General features: G+C 43.0%; 1 protein-coding gene across 2 annotated transcripts in view; it reads left to right on the top strand.

Annotated features, from left to right (window-relative positions):
• Positions 1-2,981: 2,981 nt before the first annotated feature.
• abr (ABR activator of RhoGEF and GTPase) overlaps positions 2,982-23,589 on the top strand; it is a 121,262-nt gene continuing 100,654 nt past the window's right edge. The window contains exon 1 of one of the 2 annotated variants that reach the window (XM_056396461.1): positions 2,982-4,016. In XM_056396461.1, the coding sequence (XP_056252436.1) occupies positions 3,233-4,016 (784 nt within the window). In that variant the 5' untranslated portion in view covers positions 2,982-3,232. Of the gene's footprint in view, positions 4,017-22,573; positions 22,975-23,589 lie in introns of those variants that run through there. The other variant, XM_056396462.1, reaches the window with a different exon arrangement.

Raw genomic sequence — 23,589 nt, 5'->3', positions numbered from 1 at the left:
ACTCTACTGAACACTTGTGGCCCGTACATTTACTGCTACTTCATGTCCAGCTTGTGAGTAATAATTTAGTTTCACAACTACAGGCTGGTCATGGCTGCTCTCGTCTATTCATTACAGTAACTCAATCAGGGCTCTCAGACCCGCAGCGAGCGCTGATCAATGATCCCCTCTGGCCACTGGAAGCTTTTAGGAGAATGATGTTTCAGTTCTGGGCAGGGATCCAGACAGGCACTCGAAAATACCAAGCGTCCATCTCTGCCTCCACCCTCCCATGTGTCTCTGTAGTGTCTCTTGTAGCATCTCTTCTGCTGTATAACATTACAACTCTGTGTTACTGGAAGTCTACAGCTTGGCTGCTCACCAAGTTTTTATCTGGACGCAGCTGCATGTTTCCTTCTGAGATTCAAGTGATCAGATTTCCCTTTTACTCCTTTGTGCCTTTGAGACGGGCGTGTCAGTGATGATGGTTATTGACCTGAAAATCAAACGTGCTCAACGTTAAATGTACGTAAAGTATGTGAAACCTTTGGATTTACCTGGTTTTCTGCATTGGTCGGTCACAGATACAACCATTAAACTTTCACAATGCATGGTTGAAAAAGTAAGTGAGCCCTTAGATTTAATAACTGGTCAAACCTCCTTTGGCAGCAACAACCTCAAACAAGCTTTTCCAGTAGCTGCTGATCAGACCTGCTCAATGTTCAGGAGGAAGTTTGGACCATTCCTCTTTAAAGAACTGCTTCAGATTCTCAGGATGTCTGCTGTGAATGTACTCTTCAGGTCATTCTACAGTAGGGCTGCACAATAGGCAAAAAAAAAAAATCATATTGTGATTATTTTGGCAGATATTGCAATTGTGCTATAACTCACATTTTCATTTGGATCAGTTTTTCAATTAATTGTGCAGCCCTATTCCATAGTAACTCTATTGGATTAAGGTCTGGGCTCTGTCATTCTGTAGATTTACCTCAATGTTTAGGGTCATTGTCCTGCTGCAGCTTCTCCTGCGCTTCATGTTCAGGTGGACACACACCCTGACATTGTCCTGGAGGAGACCTTGATTAACTTGAGAATTCATTTTCTCCTTGGTGATGTGGAGCTGTCCAGGACCAGAGGCAGCAAAGACCCAAATCATGACGCTCCTTGCACCTTACTTCTTCTTTGGGATAGTGTTTTCATTCTGATATGAAGTGCCTGTCTACACCACACATAGTGCTGTATGTTTTTCCCAAACAATTTTCATCAGGCCATAAAACATTCGTTTTAAACTTCAGGCATGTATGTGATGTTTTCTGGAGAGCAGCAGCTTCCTGCCATGGACACCATACTTCATGATGTGTGTGTGTGGTAGACTCATGAACAGAGATCTTAACCAGCTCCAATGATTCATTTGAGCCTTTAGCCTCTGATGTTCTTTGTTGAGTTATTGATCATTCTGCTTTGTGCTTTTTGAGTCATCTTAGCTGGACACCCACTTCTAGGGAGAGTAGCCACAGAACTAAAGCATGACTTTGTAAACCTTTCAGTCTGTAACTAATCTCTCCAATGCTAAATTTAAAACTATTGAACCAGTAAACATAAAGTAAATGTTTCCCTGGTGTGCCTCAAATCAAGTGGGTGGAAAAAGCCGAGGAGAAGGGGCATTTTTACAGAAAAAAAGATTCTGTGCCTCAGTAGCCTCAGTCAAAACAAGGATGAGATTGAGGATGTGTTTATTTACTGTAAGTTATGACATGTTTTTAAGCAACAAATGCACAAATGCGTATAAAATGCACTGATGTGTGCATGCATCTGCGTGGTGTTTGCTATGAGGCCTGAGAGAAGTAGCCTGAGAAACATGCACATTCAAGACTCCTCCCTTCCTTAACGTCAAACCACTGAAACCAGCAGCTAGAGGGAAGGAGACACAGTCTGTGCCCTCCTTTTACAGTAATGAAATGAATAGAAATTGGAGACCTTCCATGTGTGAAGCTCTTTTTATTATTAAAAAGAGCTTCACACATGGATCTGTGTAAACCCAGCTTTGCCATTTCACTGGATATTATGATATATATCAAATATCTCTTGATGAGACAAAAAATAAAGCTGACTGTGTTTTTAATGGTCAAGATCAGTTGTCTTAGTCCGGGATATCAAATGACATTTATCTGAATTCTGGTTTTACCCCTGATGAAGTAAAACCAGCTGATTATTGGAGAGACATGATACTTTATCAAGGCATTCAAGTAACACAAGCGGCAGTAAAGTTAACAGTGAACATAACACTAAGTTGTGACTGTTAAATACACATTTTACTTTAAGTGGATAAATCTGAACCTTTCAGCCTTTAGGTATTAGAATAATTTGTAAATATTCATCTATTATTTTTGAGCCAAACATTTTTATTGTGAAAAGACTAATTTATGATTTAAATAAGAATCCACACTTTCACTTTCATTTACACGAATATCAGAGAATTCTGAAAAATGTGAATAAAAGTGAGTTTAACCCACGAGGTAGGGGTGACGGTTTAAAACAACCAGATGAAGTCTCATTAACTGTTTCCACCTCACTGGCAGTTGTTGCATTTATGTGCTGTCGGAGCTTTTAATTTAATTATTACAGCGAATAAATATCCTGTGGTACTCGTCGTGTTATATATTTTATCAGGATAAAAGGAGTATGGAGAATTTATGGTAAAAATGTAGTTATAATACTATCATACACTGTCGAATTTCCGAAATTTGTGATAAATAATTTTTGTTTCTACATTCACTCTTTAATAATTTCTTGTGTTTTTTTTTTCTCGCCTCTTTGGTATTTCAATATCATCTAAATTTTGATTTGTAAATGTTAAAGCTGGAGCAATATTATTATTCGTTTTTTCAGCCGAGGGCACCTGCTTTAAAAGCTGGTTCTGAGGTGTGTCGCACTTGTCCGGGCAGCACTTGAACGCAGCACGTCTCGATACAGGAAGTCTCGAAACTTTTCAGCGTACTGGTAAAGTTGGTGTCTGCATCACACGCACATCTCTCAGCGCACACGTAGGTCTGAGATTATTATGTGTGGGAGGTTGAAGATGGTCAGAAAGTGTATTCGTTAATGTCGGCAGCCTGTTGTTTTCTCTCTCTGTAAACGGGGAGACGCGCCGCTAACTGTCGGTGAAGACACACAGCCGTTGGTTTCCACCTCTCTATCCCGACTGTTGCATTACGGGGCTGCGGCTGGCAGAAAGCCCGGTGCGAACATCGAAATGTGGGAACAGGAGGAATTTGCAAAACACTGGAGGAATGAATTTCCCGACGGAGAAGTACCTCGGATGGACCTGAACTCCGTGGAGGACATCGAGTCGGAGCTGGAGACGTGTAAGTCCAACCTGAAGAGGCTCCAGAAGGCTCTGGCGGAGGAGAAATTCAAGGTGATCTACCTGGAGACCACCGTGGCTCGACAGAAACGACACGGCTTTGAAGGCAAAGATGAAAACTTTAACGCGGACACATTTGGGAATATTAGGAAGCCGATGCGGCGGGACAATGAGGTCGACGGGGAAAGGACCAGGCTGCCTGACTTTGGAGCCTTGAGGCTCCACGCGGCAGGTAACACAGCGGGGGTCATCGCCTCCTTCGGCCGGGAACGGAGCAGGTTCAGCGGCAATAAAGGTAAGCCCGTCCCCATCCCTGTCCCGCCTCAGAAACCCAGCTTCATGAGAGGGAGCGCGGCCTCGACCATCGTCGCTAAGCCCAATGACAACGAGGAGAGCAGCGACCGAGAATACGAGGATGCGGAGCTGAATGAGAATTTCGTCAGGAATAACTTGTTGGCACCAAAGACCGGCGGCAGGGACAGCCAGAGGACCCACTGGGACAGCCGGCGGCCTTTCCGACACAGTAGGGACTTTGACTCCGGCGACGACGGCAGGCTGTCCCCGTCCTTCCCGCACATTCACCGCAGAGCCTCCCGCGGCTCCGGATGCAGCACCCCTGACAGGAGGAGTGACGGGTACCTGAGCTCCGACCATGAGGACTCCTCTTCTGCAGGTAATGTCAGCACAACCACTGCTGCTCATGAAACGAGGAATAGAAATATGATACACGACATAGTCTGGCATAACAGAGCATAACACAACAGTTCGCACTTCAGTCTTCACTCTGGACAGTGGGAAGTGAGAAAGGCCCTGGGTGAGGGTCTGAAGTAGAGCTAATGCATTTTAAATGTGGCACCTTTCAGACATACATCTTCACCTATGGCAGTTTATCCTAGATTTAATGGAATATTTCATGTTGTCTTTGAATGTTTATCAGACAATGCAATCCTTGCATTTTACTGATCAGCTCAGCAGAGCAGACTGTCCACTGGTCAATATTTTAGCACAGCCTCACTCACTGTCCTGCAGTGAGTCAGTGCAGTGTTTCTGGCTCTTGTTTCCTCCTTGCCTGATAAGAAAGATCCTCCATTTGTAGTGGACAGCATGAAACAAAAGAGACACTGCCCAGGTTTGGCCCTGGACCAGACCCAAAGTAAACCAACTGCTCCAAGCGGTGTTGTTGATAGCAGACGTGACATAGGGGAGCTAATGCCTTTTACCACAAAGTGTGCTGCAATATCAGAGTTTTCAGGTACAGAGGCAAAACAGGAAAAGTAAGCAACTGCAGAACAGATAAATAAGTCATTTCCTGTGTAACCCCTGCCACAGTATCACATTGGGTTTTTGATTCGGTGGATAAGATTGAGCCCAAGGCATTCTGTCTATGTGCTTGTGGTGCTGTGTGAAAACAGAACCAAGTGCATCAGTGTGTATTTTCCTTGTGTGAATAGTCTACATTAAATATGTATGCAGGAGGCTTCCCTATGGGGGTGGGGTCTGAACTATGGGAATTGATGTCAGTAGTGTAGATTAAGGACAGAAATGAAGAGCTCTGCAGTGGTGATGGACTGGACCCACAGGAACTGCAAAGTACTTGAGGGTCAGAGCTAATGGAAGTGAAACAGCATCCACACAGAGAAATTCAGTGTTTTGAAACATGGTGTGTGACCTGCATTAGTCACTTTCCAGTGTGGTTCAAATTTCACCATTTGCCGTGTGAAACATTTTTTGAAACTATCAAATTAAATGTATTTTACATCAAGTAGGTGCTGCTTGATGTCACATCCTTTGAGCTCTCACTCAGAGTTAGATGAGAGGATCGATACCATGCTCACGTCTGTACGACAGCACCATCAGTTAGTTAGCTTAGCTTGGCACAAGGAGTGGAGGCATGTGGAAACGGTTAGCTTGACTCTGTCTGATGGAAGTAGACGCTGCAGTTTGTTGTGGTTTTCAGGGCGTTATCTGACAGACAGTTTCTTGTCACGTTGTCTAGTTGAGACTGAGAGGTTGAGACTCCAGCAAGAAAGTAGTTCAGTAGACATAGTCAAGCTAGCTGTTCCCCCCCCCCCCACTGCCATTCTTTATGCTAAGCTAGGCTAAGCTTCTCCTGGCTCTAGCTTCATATTTGGTGTCAATCTTCTCACCTCATGCTTGGTAAGAAAGTGAGTGAACACATTTCCCAAAATTGTGAACTATTCCTTTTAAGGTGTCGGGTCATGAGGAATTCTCACATCAATATGGAGTTAAACTCACAGAGCTGCTCACCAGTGGGTTGTTAGCAGCCGTTAGTGTGTTGTTAGTAGCTGTTAGTGGATTGTTAGCAGCCATTAGTGGTTTCTAAGGTAAAAGGTTGGAACCCTGGGGCAATCTATTTACTTAACATCCCTGGAGAGAACAGCTCTTTGAGTCAAAGTAATAATATGGAGGCTAATGCAGGAAGCAGGAGTCAAATTCACTTCCTCAAGAAAGTGTGGTAATATTAACTGAGACCGTCTGCATGTCATGAGTCAGGAGCGAATGACTAACTTGAACATGAGAATAGATTGAGGAAGGTTTTTTTTTTTTTTTTTGAGCAGACAAAACGCTTTTATTTTGTTTTTTTGTGCCACATCCTCGTGCCCCTCTGACCTTTCATACAGCATGTGAGGATTATGGGTAGCTTAGCGCTGATTGTGAGTTCATACTTTAATTTTTTGATGGGTTTTAATGATGACAAGAGTGATTTCCTGGATATTAACTAGTCTGAAATATATGAAAGTATTTAGTTGGTTTAAATACTTAGACAGAGATCCCTGAAACAAAGAAGTAGCACCAATCTGGCACCAGAGCAATGAATTGACTTTTCTTCATGTAAATATGACGATGAGGACGACACTTAAATTTAAAGACACACCTTTTTTTGAAATGCTCTACATTGAGACGTTTTATGTTGTCTCACATCTTAAATACAAAACTGGATGAACCAAGAAAGAGGAAGGAGACGACCTCGTGTGTTTTCTAATCGTGGCACGTTGATCGCTCTTCCATTGTAACAGTTTAGGGGGAGCTGTGTTCCCATAATTCTGTGGGCCAGGGAAGATAAACACTTACTGTAAGTCTTTCTTAGTCTGTTCCATCCATAATGACAAACAGGATATTGATGTTTTGCTCCTACAGTTGGGGTAATCAGTGGAAAGACTTGATCATAGTTAAACACAATGGAAGGTGTGTGGAGCTGTGGGAAGACCAGGAGGCAGTGTTGGGGCCTCAGTCCGAGCACTTAAACACCAGCAGTGGGCTCATGCCAGGGGTCTTGCTCACGTTGAGGCCTTTGTGTAACGTGCGCTTGCTGGGAAGAGGTCGTCCATCGGGTCATGAGATCTGAAGCCATAGGTCTTGCCTCTCTGAAAGGTTCCTGATTCACCTCTGATTCACAGCAATGTTGGGTTAAACCTGGGGGAGTGAGTCTGACAATTAAATAGTTTTCCCTGGTGTTTGTTTTGTCCAGTCATGCAGCAGACTGTGCTATCCTAGCTATTTAAAGCATTTTAACAGATATCTTTTCCTATTGAGAGCACGTAAGAGTAAGTGTAATACCTTGTTTATTTTGAGCCCACTGAAATTTTAACCTGCATATAAAAATCAGTTTTAATTTCTGCAGCTCACATTAAAGCTGGTTGACTCACTGTGTAACTGGTGATAAAGTGGCAGCTGAGGACATTAATGTCATCATTTACTTTAAGTTCACTGGGGAAATTAATTAAGAGCTTTTCTGTCAAGATGGCTCAGCTGAGGGTGTTTCATGTTCCTCTGACCTGTAACACACTTCTTTGTGAAGCATCTCGTCGCTCAGAAATAGCCAGTTGAGAAAAAAGACTTTCTGCACAAAGTTACTTACATTCAAATCCTGATTTTAATATTTAGATATGAAATTCTTTATAATGTGGCCTGAAATGTTAATTATTTTAAAAACCTTGTAGACAACGTGTGAAGACGAGTCACCAGATAAATAATAACATTAATAAGAGATATTTTGTGGTAACAAGTATTTTGGTTCTGGACTGTAGAGGTGTCATTTTGGAATCAAAGTCTTTGGAGCGAAGTCCTGTCAAAACATACAATTAGGAACAACATGTTCAGTGTTAACACAGCAGTGTCATATTTGAACAGTCGTGCTAAACCCAAAGACTACTTGCACAGATTGTTGGTTATTTTGCAAAGTGAGATTATGATCAAATCAAACATGATGGCGTCAACACTGAAGAGAGAAGTGATTGTGTTCATGATTCTCTTAGTAGATCAACACTCATCACCTCCTGCTCACAGAAATGATCTCATGAGATTAGGAAAACATTTTCTTCCAAAGTTGAACTTCTGCTGTAACATAATGAATAAAAGTGTGTCAGCAGACAGGCTTGGCAACATATGGGCTCATTTTTGACGTCGTTGTATATTGTAGACATAATGAAAATATGAACATGCTGATTATTTTTAATTATTGAAGAAAAAAAAAAGTTGATGTGGATAACAAATCATGTGAAAGATGCCGTTCTGTCAACACGTGTTCAGAAAGAAAAAGCTGGTGAAGAAACCAGTTTCTGTCACTCCACGAGACAGTGGCTGCTGATTATGACACACATATTTTTCTTTTCTCTTGGGTTGTCTTTTCCCTCAGAGAAGCAGGGCTTGTCCAGGCCCGTGCCGAAAAGCATGTGTAGCAGGGGAACTATGAGCCTGTCATATTGTTTCCATTTTAACGCTCAGCAGTTTAAATGGCAGCTCAGTCTCTTTGTTTTGTTTGTGCTTTTCTCATAAACCAGTGAATTATAATGTTGTGGCTCTGACACCTCAGTGTACATGCTGTTCTCACTTCTGGTTTGTATGTATTTTTACTGGACAGTTGACAGCTCAGTTACCACACTGTCTCACTGTGAAGTGAAGGCTTTACCCTGTGGCAGACGGTCTTTTGAGAATGTGCAAAAACCCCCACAAATCGGGGTAAATCTCCTCCCGAACTCTGGCTCCTCTCACTTATTTCCAAGGCAACACTGCTGTGGTCTGTCAGCTCGTGTAGCAGCACAACATTCCTGATCATTTTCAGAAGACACTGAACTGATCTGTTGAAATGTGCAGAACGTTGCCACATCGCGGTTTAAAGACTTCCAAAGGTAGAAAGCTGGAAAACGTCTAATTTAGACGGGTGTGGTATTGTTTAGATGTAAAATGATTCATTGATTAATTAGTTAATCAGCCACTATTTTGATATTTGACTCATTGTTTCAGTCACTTTTCAAGCCAAATGACAAATATTTGATCATCTCAGCTTGTCAAATTGAGGATTTGCTGCATTTTATGTCGTATATGAAAGTATCTTAACATTCATTGTTGGACTGGAGGTTGGAAAGAGAACAAGCAATTTGAAGATGTCACCTGGGACATTTTTTTCATGATGTTTTGACTTATCATAGCCTTAATAATCAGTTGAGAAAATAGAACATTAAAGGAGCCATTTTTTAAGTTTTTCTATAGCTACATAGCCAACGTTAGCATTAACAGCTATTTGCTTATCAGTCTTTGCCCAAAGATTCAGCGATTGTTTTGTTTACAAGAGGTTAAAATATGTCCTGAGCAGCGTTACTTCATCAGGGCAAACTGGAGGCTAAAGTGACTCAGTATCGGAAAGTGGTGAGACAGGCTGACTGGTCTGGGGCTAGCTGGTTAGCATGCTAACTTCAGAAGAAAAAAAGAAGTGATAGAAACAGAAGCAAAACAAAAGTGTTGTTTGATGTTGAGCACGCAACGTTTCTTCTACGCTGGTCAGTAAACAGCTGTTTATGCTAACGTTGACTTACAAATAGCTCCTTTGATTGATAATGAAAATAATCATTGGTTGCAGTCCTTGTATGTTTTTCTCTTGTAACCCAAGAGATTGAAATTGTGACAGATTTATTTAGATCACAAATTCTGTTGCAGTATTTCTTTGATTTATTGCCCTTTGGAAAGCTTTGATTTTATACTGTGATTATGCATCCACCTAGTGATTCTATCTCATGTGCTCCATGACTTGAAGTCTATTTCTTTTATGTTTGAATAACTGGAGAATAATGTTTACATTTTTTAAATTGCTTCCTACCTACTGTGGAGCTGTAATGAGATCAGTGTGACACATTCTTCAAATCTAAAATCTCTTCAAAGTGAAGGCAGTCAAAGGCAGTCAAAACCAAAATAGTACTAATGGTCTGATTTGTCCCTGTGTTACCTTGGTGATGAAAAGTGTCGCTGTGGTTGTTCAGGGAGGCAGGCAGGATGTCTGTGATGAGGAGGTGTGGGTTTAGCAGCATCATTGCTTGTTTATAAGATGGGTGCCAGAGTTTATATTTGCATGTTTGTGGAGGCCTTCACCTTAGTCCTAATTCAGAGGTGTGAACTGCAGGGCCAATAAGTGAACTTGGGTGCTGCCTGGTGCTAGATGCATCTACATATGCATCTGTATATGCATCTAGCAGTATGTGCACACACGCGCACAAAAACAAAAATCAAGGTCAAGTCCTGCTTCTCAGAATTTGATGCATGTTGTATATGCAGTGCATTCAGAGCTGACGATGCAGAGCTAAAACCATGAGGAGGAAGGGACTGCTGCAGAGCTTAGAGACAGGTTGAAGGTTCCCAAGAGAATAGTGGTCTCCATAATTCTTAACTGGAAGAACTTCAGAAGAACCAGGTCTCTTCCTGGAGCTGACCGCCCGGCCAAACAGACATCGGGGGGAGAAGGGCCTTGATAACAGAGGTGACCATGAACCTGATGGTCATTCTGGCTCAGCTCCAGAGATCCAGTGTTGAAATGGGAAAAACTTCCAGAAGTTTTTTGTTTAAGGCTGCAACATACCAAAATGTTTCTGAATGCACTGTGTAGACCTGCATCCTCTGTTTTCTCTAACTCACTTGTGGCTATTTGCGATCTACAGTAATAAACTTGAGGCCTTTCTTTTCATCATAGCAGGTTTCCCTTCCTTGGTTTATAAGACACAGCGTTGTTACTCTCACCTCACAGACAGAACTGTGATGCAATGTCCTCCTGTAGTCTACTGACGTCAACAGCCACAGTCATGTACTCCTGAAACTAATGAGTAATGAACTGTTGTGGTGGCAGGTGTCATATAATACAAGGACTGTCTCAGATTAAAATGTGACTTAAAGGGAGTATTTTGGTTTTAGTCACATATGAACTCAGGAAATTCCTGAAGCTTTTGTTTTTTTTTAAATGGAGAAATAAATATTATGGCCACAAAGTTAGTGGCTTTATTACAGTTCCTGACAACTCATCCTGACAATATGAAGTCAGTCATAAAATCTGAGCTCTGTTAACTGTACCTGATTTCCCTCCATCTTACTGTTTATGGGACATTGGCACACTGCCCTTTTGTACACGTGTGTTTATCCATTCCTAGAATCAACAAAGGTGTGGACGTCCCAAGGGTTCATGATTAGGGAAACAGCTATGCTGGGAAGGTTTCCACATCAAGAGGAGCGGGGAAAGGCAGCGGGTGACTAGAAGTGATGGTCATTTAGATAAAAAAAAAAAAAAGCTGCACATGCCATCCACTAACGAAAGCCCCCGCTACTCTTCCTATCTCCCTTGAGACCGGGCTGAGCTGGATTACCCCTCACTCACCCCCTTGTGCCCTGAGTCAACCCATTGTATAAAGAAAAGCTAGACAAACAAACTGAGAGAGAAACTGTCTCACTTACTGGGTTTTCCTACAGATTTTGGTTTGGAGCTAAGATTTTTGACCGGGGGACACAGAAGCACAGGAAGTGCAAACTCCTTTCTTCATGTGAAAGTCGAATCAAGTTGAGATGAGCAGCTGCAAGTCTCAGGGGTTTCTGAGAGTGGTGGTTTTCCTGTCAGTTAACCGATTCAAACTTTCCTGCTAAGTGAACAAACCACCCATGTGTCCGACAAGTGATGTCAATACATTCACTCTCTGTTGCTGTTTGTAACTACACAGAAAAAAATCACATCAACTACCAGAGTAGATGGAAAATACAGGTTACATTTAGAGAAAATAACTCCACTGTTCCCCCCCAGCCTCCAAACTGAGAGTAGAGGAAGAGACTCATCCTGTTCTCTCTGTATGGTTTCCAGTGTAGACATTTCCCCTTAGGGCACTTTGATTCTGAGCAGAGAACTCAATATCATGGTTGCTAAGACTGTGGCTATTATTTATTGCTTATATTATGTAATATTTGTTGGTATTTCACATTTCCCACTCATTGTAAGTGGAAAGCCGCCTGAGCTACACATTTATGATGAAAGCTGTGTGACCTGAGCTCACTTCGAAGCAAGGCCAAGTCCTTTATCCTTTTCTATCTGCCTTTTTATCAATTCATTTATTAATTGTGTAGACATAATGTAGGCGCAGCTTGTGTGCAGACACACTACAGCTCAACTCCTTCTTATTGTGGTTTTAGAAAAACTTACTTTCAGTCTGGAATCATAGAAACACCAGGCCACTTCGGATTGGCTGACTGCCATGGCTGCCATGGAGATGACCACTGTGGTGTGTGTGGTGAGGAGATGGGGTAGAAAGATGTGTCTGTATGCGGTGCATATGGGCACAGAGAGCCCTGGATTCTCTCTCACACTGTCAGTGGTGTGCACGGCCACATGTCAACTCATTACTCCCTGATGATTTTACTGTCTCAAAAAATCTTAAAGATTCCTGCATGTAGTGTGGACCCTAAAGTGTTTAACTTCCAGTAGGCTTCATGAGTCCGTCTCTTGCCTGCTGCTATAAATAAATATTGCACAGACATTGTAACTAAACAGCTTAAGTGTTTCAGTATTATCTCATTAATGCTGCTAGTGTTGAAACACTAGGCTAGGTTGTACGCTTGGTTTATCCCTCAGTATCAATGTGAAAAATCAGCATTAGCAGTGTTAGCTAGCTCCTGTTAACTCACAGAGTAACTGCACAGAACTAAATGATCTAAATATGTTTAAAATCGACACTTGACCAAAGTAACTCTGAGTTATCTAACTAGCAATAACACTCGCATCTTTTCACTTTGTTGCTGATCATAAACCAAGCTCACAACCCCACCTAGCTAGTGAACTAGGTAGGTAGGTAGCATAAATAAATCAAGAGATGTTAGTTTGTGTCTGTGTACAGTGTTTATTTACATGTTTATTTGCTAGATAGTTTATTCAGACTCCTTTGACTTTGTTGAGCTAACAGGCTAATTTTGGTAGCGCTTGTAGGCAGGGGGCATTTGACCATCAACACCACTGTCATAAAAATGACTGATCAGATATATCAGATATTATCGAGAAACATTTTGCACATGGCTAGTATCCTGCATGACATGCAATTCAAATTTTTATCATGTTTGATTAGTAATATAGTTTTTTTTTTTCTTTTTTTTCTGGTGATCAAATGTTGCAGAGGGAAGCTGCCGTCTCTCAGTCGGTCCGTCCGTCCAACTGTCTGTCCGTATGTCCCATTCTCGAGGACACGATATCTCAGTAACACCTTGACGGAATTTCTTCAAATTTGGTAAAAACGTTCACCTGGACTCAAGGATGAACTGATTACAGTTTGCTGACCAAAGGTCAAGGTCACAGTGACCAGTGATTTTGGCATTGTGAACGCAATATCTGAAACTCCTCGAGGGAATCCCTTTAGATATGGCGCATACATTAACTTGGATTCAAGGATGAACTGATTAGATTTTGGGGGTCGAAGGTCAAGGGCATGGTGACCTCAGAAAACCCTTTTTAGCCATCACTCAAGACTTCACACAACAATTATGACAAAATTTCACACAAATGGTTCATATTTTCTATGACTATGATAAACACGGATGTGACCTAAAACTATTCTGAGTGGCAGAGGGATACAACCACGAGGCGGTGAAGTTTTTCTTTCTTTGCACAGTCACCTTGCTGCTGTAACACTGCACACTTCCCCATTGTGGTAATCATAAAGGAATATCTTATCTTAAATCTACTTTTCATACTTGTTGTTGAGCTCTTGACATGTATGATGAAATCATCATGAGTATGGGATGGCTGAAGTTGACATTTCAAGTTCCTCATACTTAGAAAGCTAATTGTAACAAAAAGGAAACGGTGTAAGCCACACTTTGGCTCTAATGTTCATTTGTCAATGCAGGTACTGGTTAGATAAGCAGCTCAGAGCATAAAGCACAGGCAGGACCATTAAACGCCATCAAAATCTCAAGCCACGTAGGACGATGGTAAACACGTTGTGATCAAACTCTTGGTCTCGCTTTGTCTCTGAATGTCGGCTTTGTCTTCTCCCTGCTGGTGTGTGAGGTTCTCATGGCGACAGTGTTGCTGTGTCAGATGGCGGCCATGTTAAGACCACAGGGAAAATATGTTGAAGGACTGTCTCGGACCATCAGCTCTTAAGAAGACTCAGCTCACACTTTTAGCTTTGCGTAATTGTCACAGCAGGAGATGCTCTCATTACCTGACCCCCCCCCCCCCCCCCCCCCCCCCCCCCCCGAGATACGCAGAGGTATTCTGTCTCTGCACTACAAGACACCATTTCATGCCAGTCTTTGTCACGCCTTCCCATCTGTGCCGTTCTTAAAAAAGCTATTTCTGAAGTCGGCTGCACGCTGGGGAATCAATGAAAAATAGGTCTTCGCTGAAGTATGATGGCTGTACTTCTGTACAACCCTAATGTTGGCATAAATACATGCGTACTAATATCATGAAGGCATTTTCAGTTCTCTGTCTCGGTGTGGTCAGGTTATTATCCTCAGGATATCCTTTGCTACACTCATCACTTTTACTTCCTCTTATTGCTGCGTGGAAATAGAAGCAGATGGACAAATAAACAGATAGGTGAATGGAAAACTTTATATGAATTGCACAGTAGAAGCTGCTTTGAGTTAGAGTTATGCCTCAACATAGAAATATTGTAACAGTTAACTCTGTATAGACAGTCAGGATAGGAAGGCATGCTTGATATCTAAGTCGGTGTCAGAGAAAGGAAGGAAGTGTTTGAGGTGAACGAGCCCCTGATGTGGGTATTGAGTGTCGTTCTGTCTGACAGAAGCATAAACCTGCAGATCTATGGTTAAATGTAAAGGCATAGCATTATATTTACAATAAGATCGGTTGTGTCTGCTGCACAGAGTTCAAGCTGTTTACTCAGTGTTACGGGATTCTTTATAGGATCAGACAGTTTATTACTTCATTGGCAATAACATAATTGTTTTGTCGCCTCAGGTTATTGGCAGATGAAATGAGATCCCTGCAGAGCAGTTCTGTCGGCGCATGATGTGATTTTTTTTTTAAAGATTTTTTAACTTTTGTTTTTTAAGCCACACTAATTGTACAACTTTCACTACCGTCATTTTACTGAATTCATCATGTTTTCTGTTTTGTTTTCAGCATAATTTCAGTATATCAGAAGAAAGTGTCACATGGTTCTGATGAATCTTACGTTTGCTATGAGTGGTTGTGACACCAGCAGGAAAACAGTCACCTGTTGGTTTGTGCCGACCCTTAGTTGTGGTGAGGAAGGTGATATCACGTGAAAAAAAGGGACGTTCATACATCCTCTGTAGAGAGCCGCAACCAGAGCATGAAATGTTCTTAAGAGACTTTATGACGTTATAAACCATGGATGTGCAAACTGTGAAGAAAATGTTTGACAAATGACTGTGAGGTGTTTTTTAACGGGCTGTCTGCGTCACAGTCAGTCCAGACTCACAGGCTGAAAACACTGATCTGGATGAATGGAGAAATCTCCTGCTTGTGATTCTATAGTGCAGCTTCCACTCTGTGTTTTTCAGTCTCACATGTCGGTGAGTGTGTGCACGGCGTTTTGTCCTGGTTAAACAGTTAACCTGACACGGGAGGTGTGGTAACTGGCCATCCAATCGCTCTGCTTGCTCCGGCATCCAGCAACATTTCATCAGTAGCTGTATCTGTGCTTATGGAGCCTTTTATTTCCACAGACAATCAGAGCGGGAATTCAGTTGAGACTTTAATGTCTTGAATTTCCTTTTTGACTTTGAGGATTTGAGCATCACTTTGATAGAACACAAGGAACTGATCAGATCTATGGATGACTCCTCAGACCTCCAGAGAGCTGCTGGTTTGTCTTTCCTCCTCCCCACCACTGTGTCCCCGTCACTGTCACATACTTCAAGAGCAAGAGTCCCCAAACACAAACAGGTGAACGGCGCATGCTGCGTGTGACGTTCTGTAACTGGAGGGGATCCGGAGAGATGGTGTGATACTGAGGAGAGTGACGCAGCGCCATCATGTGGACGTCTGTAGCAACAACAGATTTGCTGTGGTGTATGTGTTTTTATTTGTGTTCATTTAAATTATTAGTTGTTGGAAATGATTTAAGTGTCAGCAGTATTTCATTCTGTACCCTGCGGTGAACTTAACATTACATTTGTGTGTGTAGTATTAAAGAGGAGGTTCAGTTCACTCGTCATGAGGAGCGCTCCTCACTCAGCCTGTGACACACGTTGTGGCTGTGGAGGAGCTCTGTCAATCACCCTGATGGTGTCGCAGTCAGAGTTTGACCCACACACAAATCTCACCCTCTGTTACTTTGATTTTAACCTCTCCTCTCTTATTCTGCTTCTTGTGACATTCGTGTAAATTTGAGGGGTTTGTATTGTTTGTTGAAGGAAGGAGTCGGTCATTGTCAAGCAGAAACATTCAAAGGTCTCACAGATATTAATTACACAGTTTTCAGGTGTTGGCTTGATGGTAAACTTACCTTTTTTATGTGGAGTGTAAACACCAAAGTCATGATCAGTGGTTTCGTTGTCTCCACAGGTAGATAAAGAATATTTTTACTTGTGTTGGCAGAAATGAAACACTAGAGTGCAGTAGTTCTTTATTTAGACATCATGGGGACCTTCACTGTACTGCCTGTCCACTTTGTTAAGTGTGTGTGTGTGTGTGTGTGTGTGTGTGTGTGTGTGTGTGTGTGTGTGTGTGTGTGTGTGTGCGTGTGCGTGTGCGTGTGCGTGTGCGTGCGCAGTTTATAGGGCGAACATGTGATGAAATCAGTCTGTCTGTCAGTTTGTCAAGTGCAAACAGACACTGGATGAATGGAGAGATCCTGTGCTCATATGTGTGTGTGTGTGTGTGTGTTACCAACACATGCACACACACAGGCATGTGTGCAGACAGGAGCAGGTATGTTTCAAAATGCCAGACAAGCTCCCGGTGCGAAAGCTTACCTGTGCAAGAAACAAACACTAATGATGAGTGAACAGCGTAAATAACACATGAGATGTTTTACAGTATGTGTGCACATTTATGTATATGTATATGTGTGTGTGTGTGGGTGTGTGTGTGTGTGTGTGTGTGTGTGTGTGTGTGAGTAAGGAGGGAGGGCAGTTTTCCTTATCTGGTGTCTGTCCAATCACAACATGATTCCGATGATTTCCACATTGACCTCAATAGATCAAAGTGAATTCAGCTGGCACAGGATGAATACTCTCTCTCTTTCTCTCTCTCACACACACACACACACACACACACACACGCACGCACACACTTCCCTCGATCTCTTTGTCCCTTCCTCTGTCCTCCTCCTTGACACACACAGGGTAGGTATTGTATTTAAGGGAGTTGTATCTCATCATAAATCAGACGCTGGTCCAATATAGAAACAGCCGACACACACAGATATGTCACAGTGGTCGGCTACACAGCTCGACAGGGTCGATCCAAATAATTGGATGGTGAAGGAGTTCGGGGGGGGGGGTCCGGGGCAAATGAGGTGAGCGGGGATGTTGCCTGCCAGAGCACATGCTGCGATGCACAGACACAGACGTGCATGAAACGGATAAACAGCTTGATGAGCGGTTAATTGTCAGGAGAAGTATTACAAGAACAATTAAGGTCATATAAAGAGTTGTCTCATTTTAATGACACTCACAGGTATAACTAGAGGGAGAAGGAATGGGAGAGTCACAGTCAAATTAACTGTTGGATGAATGACTGTTTTAATGTATCACAAAGATTTTCACACATAAAACCTAAATCTGCTTCAAACATGGAGGAGAGACAAATGACTTAAGCTGAGATAAAAAAACAAAAACAAAACCCAGGGGGCTTTTCACACCATTTGACTTTTTATAAAAAAAAAAAAAAAAAAAAAAAAAAAGAAGAAGAAGAAAAAAGCAGACAATAACAAACAAATAAAATAAAAAAAATGCCCCAGATTTTTTCAGGCATTCCCATTTAACAAGCAGACATTCATCACTGGTGCACTCAGGGCTTTTTAATAATGCATAGTCATTGCTCGTCCCTGCTGCCATCTCCCCCAACCCCCAAAACAAAGCAATGTGTCGGAAAAACACACAGCGAGAGAATACTGCCATCCATCTCCGAGGAGTGTGTTCGCACTTTGAAGAGTTCCTCACACAGGTGCAAGTGACGGTTCAAATACCACATTCATGATGCGTTGTTAGACAGGAAGCTGAACTTGAATTTTACAAAGGATTTGTTGGTATGTGGTTGAGTGTTTGTTTCTCCGTTGATATTCAGGTGTCGCCTGATTTACTCTGGATTTCTATAAAACAAACTGATAGCCATACATTGGCTGATCCTGTTTGTTTGTTTTTTTTTTTACATATGCATGCAACATAAACAAACAGTATTTACATGTATCCCGTAGTGTGTTATAGTTGGATGCCAGTTGGGATAATAGTGTAAAAATCAACTGGTCAGTGTTCTCCAATGGACAAATGGTGACGCTGTTTCTAAATGAGCTCAAACCCAACTTGGGTATCAATGTATCTGTTACAGGGAAACATACATTGATATCACACATCTGCAACACACTAATACTGGCACATACAGTATATCAGCCTGGCTAATTTATCAGTCTAACATTAGGAAATAAATGTTTGTGGTCGACATCGATGTTCTTCACTAACTGTAGACTGTTGCTGTGACCAACTGTTTTCATTCTAACATCTGTCTTTAATAAGAAGAAAATACTGGAAATACTGAAATATTTTGGTGCAGTTTAAAAATAAACTACAGATGCTGCACCAAGCGTGCGATAAAAGATTTTCAAATTCTTCAGCTGTTTTCCATTTTCTGGACGTCAGTTTTTAAACGTGACTCTATTATGTTTCACTTCAGAATTGAAGGTAAAAAGGAGCAACTTTAACTCAGTATTTTTCACACCAGCAACAGAGGTTTAATGTTTCTGTCTGATGACGACCACGTCCGTCCTCTCTCTCCGTCAGGATGATTTTAGCCTAAATAATTTGTACATTTGTGGATTCTGTTTCCGCTCCAGTGCTTCATTAGGCTTTTCTGAAGCCACTCGTATGGAAACGTAGCTGTCTATTTCCTGTGCGAGCAGCTCTGATCTCGCTCACGTACAGACAGATACTCAAACTGGTGGGTGTGTGTGCGTGTGTGCGTGTGTGCGTGTGTGTGTGTGTGTGTGTGTGTGTGTGTGTGTGTGTGTGTGTGTGTGTGGTGGGCGGTCCTGCAGGGGTGGGTTGTTAGAAGGGGGCAGATCAGGCTTTTAACATCACCAGTTTACTTTATGTTCATCTACCAGTTAGTGCTCCACTGATAACCGGGGGAGGGGCGGGGGGGGGGCAGAGTGGCACCACACACACACACTGCCCCTGAGGAGTGGGGTGGTGTGACTGGAAAATTAGTGCTATCAACAGACCACCCCCCAGTCATCTGCCAGGCCTCTGTGGTTGGGGTCAGAGTGTTGGGGAGGTTGGTGGGGTGAGGTGGGGCAGGGGTATCTGGGTAGAACAGAGAGGCTGGAGGGGGAGGAGAGTGCTGGGTGGCACTTTGATTGGCTGGTGGGATGCTGCTTAATTACACTGTGGTCTGCCTGTGACCACCCAGTCTCCTGTACATGACAGGAAATCTTTAACTTATGAAACAAACAATCTCAGTTTGGATCTGTTGCTACCAGAGAAACCGGGACCAGATCCATCATGTTTTTATCCACTTTCAGTTTTGACTCCTTCAAGCTGAAGCGTTTTCTTTTTAATAAAGCCTCTTTACGCCCTCAAAGGATGCCTTATTACAGTTTTTCAATAGGAACAGTGGTGTGAATAATCCCATTTCCTGTGTGAGTAGGTGGTGCAGAAGACCTCCAACTGAAATGTGACTTTGTGAAGCCTGAACATGCCTCTGAGCGTCGTGCAGCAATGATCCGCTGCTGTCCTTTGTTCACATGGTGTTTGCTCACAGTGGCATGACGTGCATGATCAAAGGCAAGAATTGATTTTCCTGCTTTTTTTTGTGATCTAGTCCATATTTCTTGCTCTACTGAAAATTATGCACTGTCTCTTCATTATCTGTCTTTCACATTAGTGACACACACACACACACACACACACACACACACACATGATTCTTTGCAAATGTCCACAGGAGCAGAGACCGTGCGAGTAGCTTTCACACTCCACCTGCTCCCGAGGTGATCCGACACAAAGCACCTTCTTCCCTGGGAAATACCAACTCCACATATGGAGACATTTAAAATCACGATAGCCTGAAGTCTAGATCTTATCCATGCACTCAGCCCACCTGCTGAAACACACAGACACACACCGAGAGCAGCTGCAGCTGAACGTCGACCTTTATGGAGAATCAACCATTAACGATGTGCTGAGCTTTGTTGTTAGAGTCAGACTGTTTTCCCCAACACCTGCAACCTGACCGATGCTTCAACTGCTCCTACAGTACCTGAACCAACTGTGCTACCTGTGTGTGTGTGTGTGTGTGTGTGTGTGTGTGTGTGTGTGTGTGTGTGTAAATGTTGTAGAAATGGTTAGTAATGGCCCTTTTTACTACACAGCTTGACTGCTTATTAATATTTGATAAATGCAGGTTTGTGACGCTCCAGGTTTGTTGTTGTTGTTGTTGTTGTTGTTGAGTGTGTCTGTGTCTGTGTGTGTGTGTGTATGTGCGTGTGTGTGTGTATTTGAGCATGGCACATGTGTGTTTTCTTTGTTTGGCTCTGCCCCTTGAATGATGAGGCCTTGAGGAAGAGGAGGAGGGGAGGTCTCTGAAAACCATAAAGAAAGCTACATGCACACACAGTATTGCACACATAAGTAAAAGTGTGTGTGTGTGTGTGTGTGTGTGTGTGAGTGAGAGAGAACCACCCTATTGTCCCAGATTTAAAACAAAGGATGTGTAAGGCTGAACAGAACATAAATCTATTTTTGATGAATTGCCACTCACCAACCCTGTTCCTCTCCGCCTGCTTGGCTTTCCCTTTACATGAATGTGTGTGTGTGTGTGTGTGTGTGTGTATGTTACTGTCATACCATTGTGATTTCTCTCCTTCATAATGACACATTTATATTCATTGATAACCCCGACAAACATAAACTCATGAGGGCTTACATAAAATGCCTTGACACACACACACACACACACACACACACACACACACACACACACACACACACACACACACACACAGATACGACCTCTGGCTAGATGAGCTCTCTCGGTGCCCTGTCGTTTTCTCCAGCTGGCACATAAGAGCTCTGTAGCCAGACAAAGAGCACTGCTCCCGGCCCGGTGCTCTGCCTGCCGAGGGGGGGAGCGGTGGTGGGGTTCCTCCTGTCAGCCTTTGTGTCCTAATTGAAGTTTTTCTGCCTCTCAACCCTCCCATCTTTCCTCCCCCATGCTGGTTAGAGGAGGATGAAGGGGGGGAGGGAGTGGACCTGACAGGGGTGCGAGGGGAGGGTTTCATATCAGGCTTTGTTGCCGCTGGCACGATGCTCGTCTCTGATTGCACTCCTCTGTAGCACATGTGTTCGTAAACACAGAGATGGCTGCGTTTGATGAAGAGGACGCCGCTGTGTTTGTGCTGTCAGCTCTGTTTCTGGGAACAGGACGCAACAGGAGAGCTAATGTGCTAAATGAGCTAATGTGCCCATTAAAACCTGACAGTGCCATAATTTGAAAATCAATAAAGCAGAATGGGAAATTCTGAACTGCATAATGACAAAATGTTGATTTGTTTGCCTTATGACTCTTTGAAATTATCCTGGAAACTAGTTTCTGTATTTCTGGGTTTGTTGGAAATGTTGTCATGTCTTGGTTTGAATGGAAGTAGGTGAGAATACATGTAGAGAAGGAGAGCGACTCGTAGGGCTGGAGCTGAAAATATCTGTTGTTGTGGCACACAGGATTTGTAATGACAAACTTGTTTCTTTTCTCTGTCTGTCCAGTATGGTTTCCACGGTACCAGTACTTCCTGTATTGTGTCAACCTGGACCTGCCTCCTCTCTAGAATTCCTTCATATACACACACACACACACGCTCATGTTAGCGTGTCTCTTATGTGTTGTTCAAAAATGTGCGTCTGTTGTGTAGACGAGGAGTGCGGAGCAAGTTGCCACGGGAACAGAAGACTGGAGTAGCTTAAAACATGACATCTGAACCAGTCACTCTGTCTCTCACTGAAAGACTGACTCTGTTTCACACAAAGCAGCTCATTGTTGTGTGTGGCAGTGATCTTGAGCTGATGATGGAGAGCATTTCTAACCATCATGCATCAGAAGCTCCTGTTAGTTCACAGCTGAACCAAAACCCTTTCCATCTGGACCAAAGGATCTTGAAATTGGTGCATTCAAGTCAGTTTTAAAGAATCTGTAAAATGGTGCTCCTAGTTAATGCTTTAATCTCTTATTTATTGTTTTATCTTTATTTAATTTATTTAAAAAAAAACCTCAGAATACCTGTACATGCATCCTAACTTATTGTTAATGGTCTTTTGCAGCACGTTGTCTCTGCCTCCCAGGAGGAATTTCTCTTTGTTATTTGCATTCACTGCTGCAGTATAACAATGTTTTAGCTTCTGGGTCAGTTTCTCTTTAATAAAATATTTTGATCTCAGTGAGGTTTTCATCGGGTTAAATAAAGAAAAAAGAAAAGGCATTGACTCGAGACAAAGATGGAGGATTTAAGCTTTTAAAGTTTTTATTTTTACAGTGTGTGAACACTATAAAATGAAACAGAGAATCTGCCAGTTAATTCACACTTGACACAAGCCCTACACAGTCACTATGCACTGCCTCTGAATTCCTGCCTGAGAGAGAGAGAGAGAGACAGAGAGAGAGGGAGGGAGTGAGAGAGAGGCTGAAGAGCTGTTTGCGCAGAATCAAGAGAGCAAGAGAGAGAGAGAGAGAGAGAGGGGAGGTGGATGTGAGCGAGCGAGCAAGCCAAAGAGAGAGAGGGAGTGCTTCTCCCTTCCCCTAGCAACGGTCGGCGGTGGTCGTCTCCAGCCTGTTGTTTTCTCTCTCTCTCTCTGTCACACACACACACACACACACACTCAGTCACACACTCCTTCTTCGGCTCTTTCGCTCGCTCGTCTGCCTGTTGGACCCCGGGGTGTCTTTTGACATTTTTTCCAAATGATTCTTTTTGCTTGCTCCTGAGAGATGAGTGCTGTTGTTCGAGGATAAGGAAAAGGAAAGAAGCGACGTGAGCAGCAGCAACAGAGAGGGACTGAAGAAATAAGGAAGAAGCAGAGTGAGTGAGACAGGGAGAGAAAAAGGAGGATGGAGCCCCTCAGTGCTCGTGGCCTGCCCCGGCTCTCCTGGATCGACACCCTCTACAGCAGTACGTATCCCTCCATCTCTCCATCCCTTCATCCTGTTTATTTACTCCTCTCCTCACATCGCTTCCCATTTATCTTTGCGCTCGTCTTTTACCTCTAGCCATTTTTACCCAGCACCCCCTCCTTCTCCATCTCCACGGGCTGCCTGTTCGTGTTACGACCAGGGCGCCGTTCTCACAGAGAACACTTTGAATTTTCTCAGGACCTCCAATTACAGTGCATCACTGTGGCTGTCCATAACAAGATGGTTAACCCCCACCCCCCCCCCCCCTCCTTGTTCTGCCTCCGTTCCCCGGTTGTGGTAAGAACTCGTGTCTGGCTTTTCGCTGACTATAGAGACTGAATCGTGGGGAAAGCCTGGAGGTATCTGATGCGGGAGAGTGTGAGTCATGCTTCCAACCTGGAGGTAGAACTTTATGTTCCATCCTATCAAGGACACAAACTGCCTGATGTTGAATTTTTAATCGTCTCTACATTGTGGACTTGATGCTGCGATGTAGAACACAGCCTGACATGTCTACAGTACGCTGGCTCACTTTGACTGTGTTTCCAGATCAGGCGTTAGCAGCAGCTCCCTCTGCTTCCCCCTCTGAATCAACCAAACCTTGATTTGTTTT

The sequence above is a fragment of the Seriola aureovittata genome, chromosome 15 (genome assembly GCF_021018895.1).
Source record: "Seriola aureovittata isolate HTS-2021-v1 ecotype China chromosome 15, ASM2101889v1, whole genome shotgun sequence".
NCBI lineage: Eukaryota > Metazoa > Chordata > Actinopteri > Carangiformes > Carangidae > Seriola > Seriola aureovittata.
This window is presented reverse-complemented; position numbering and strand designations above follow the sequence as displayed.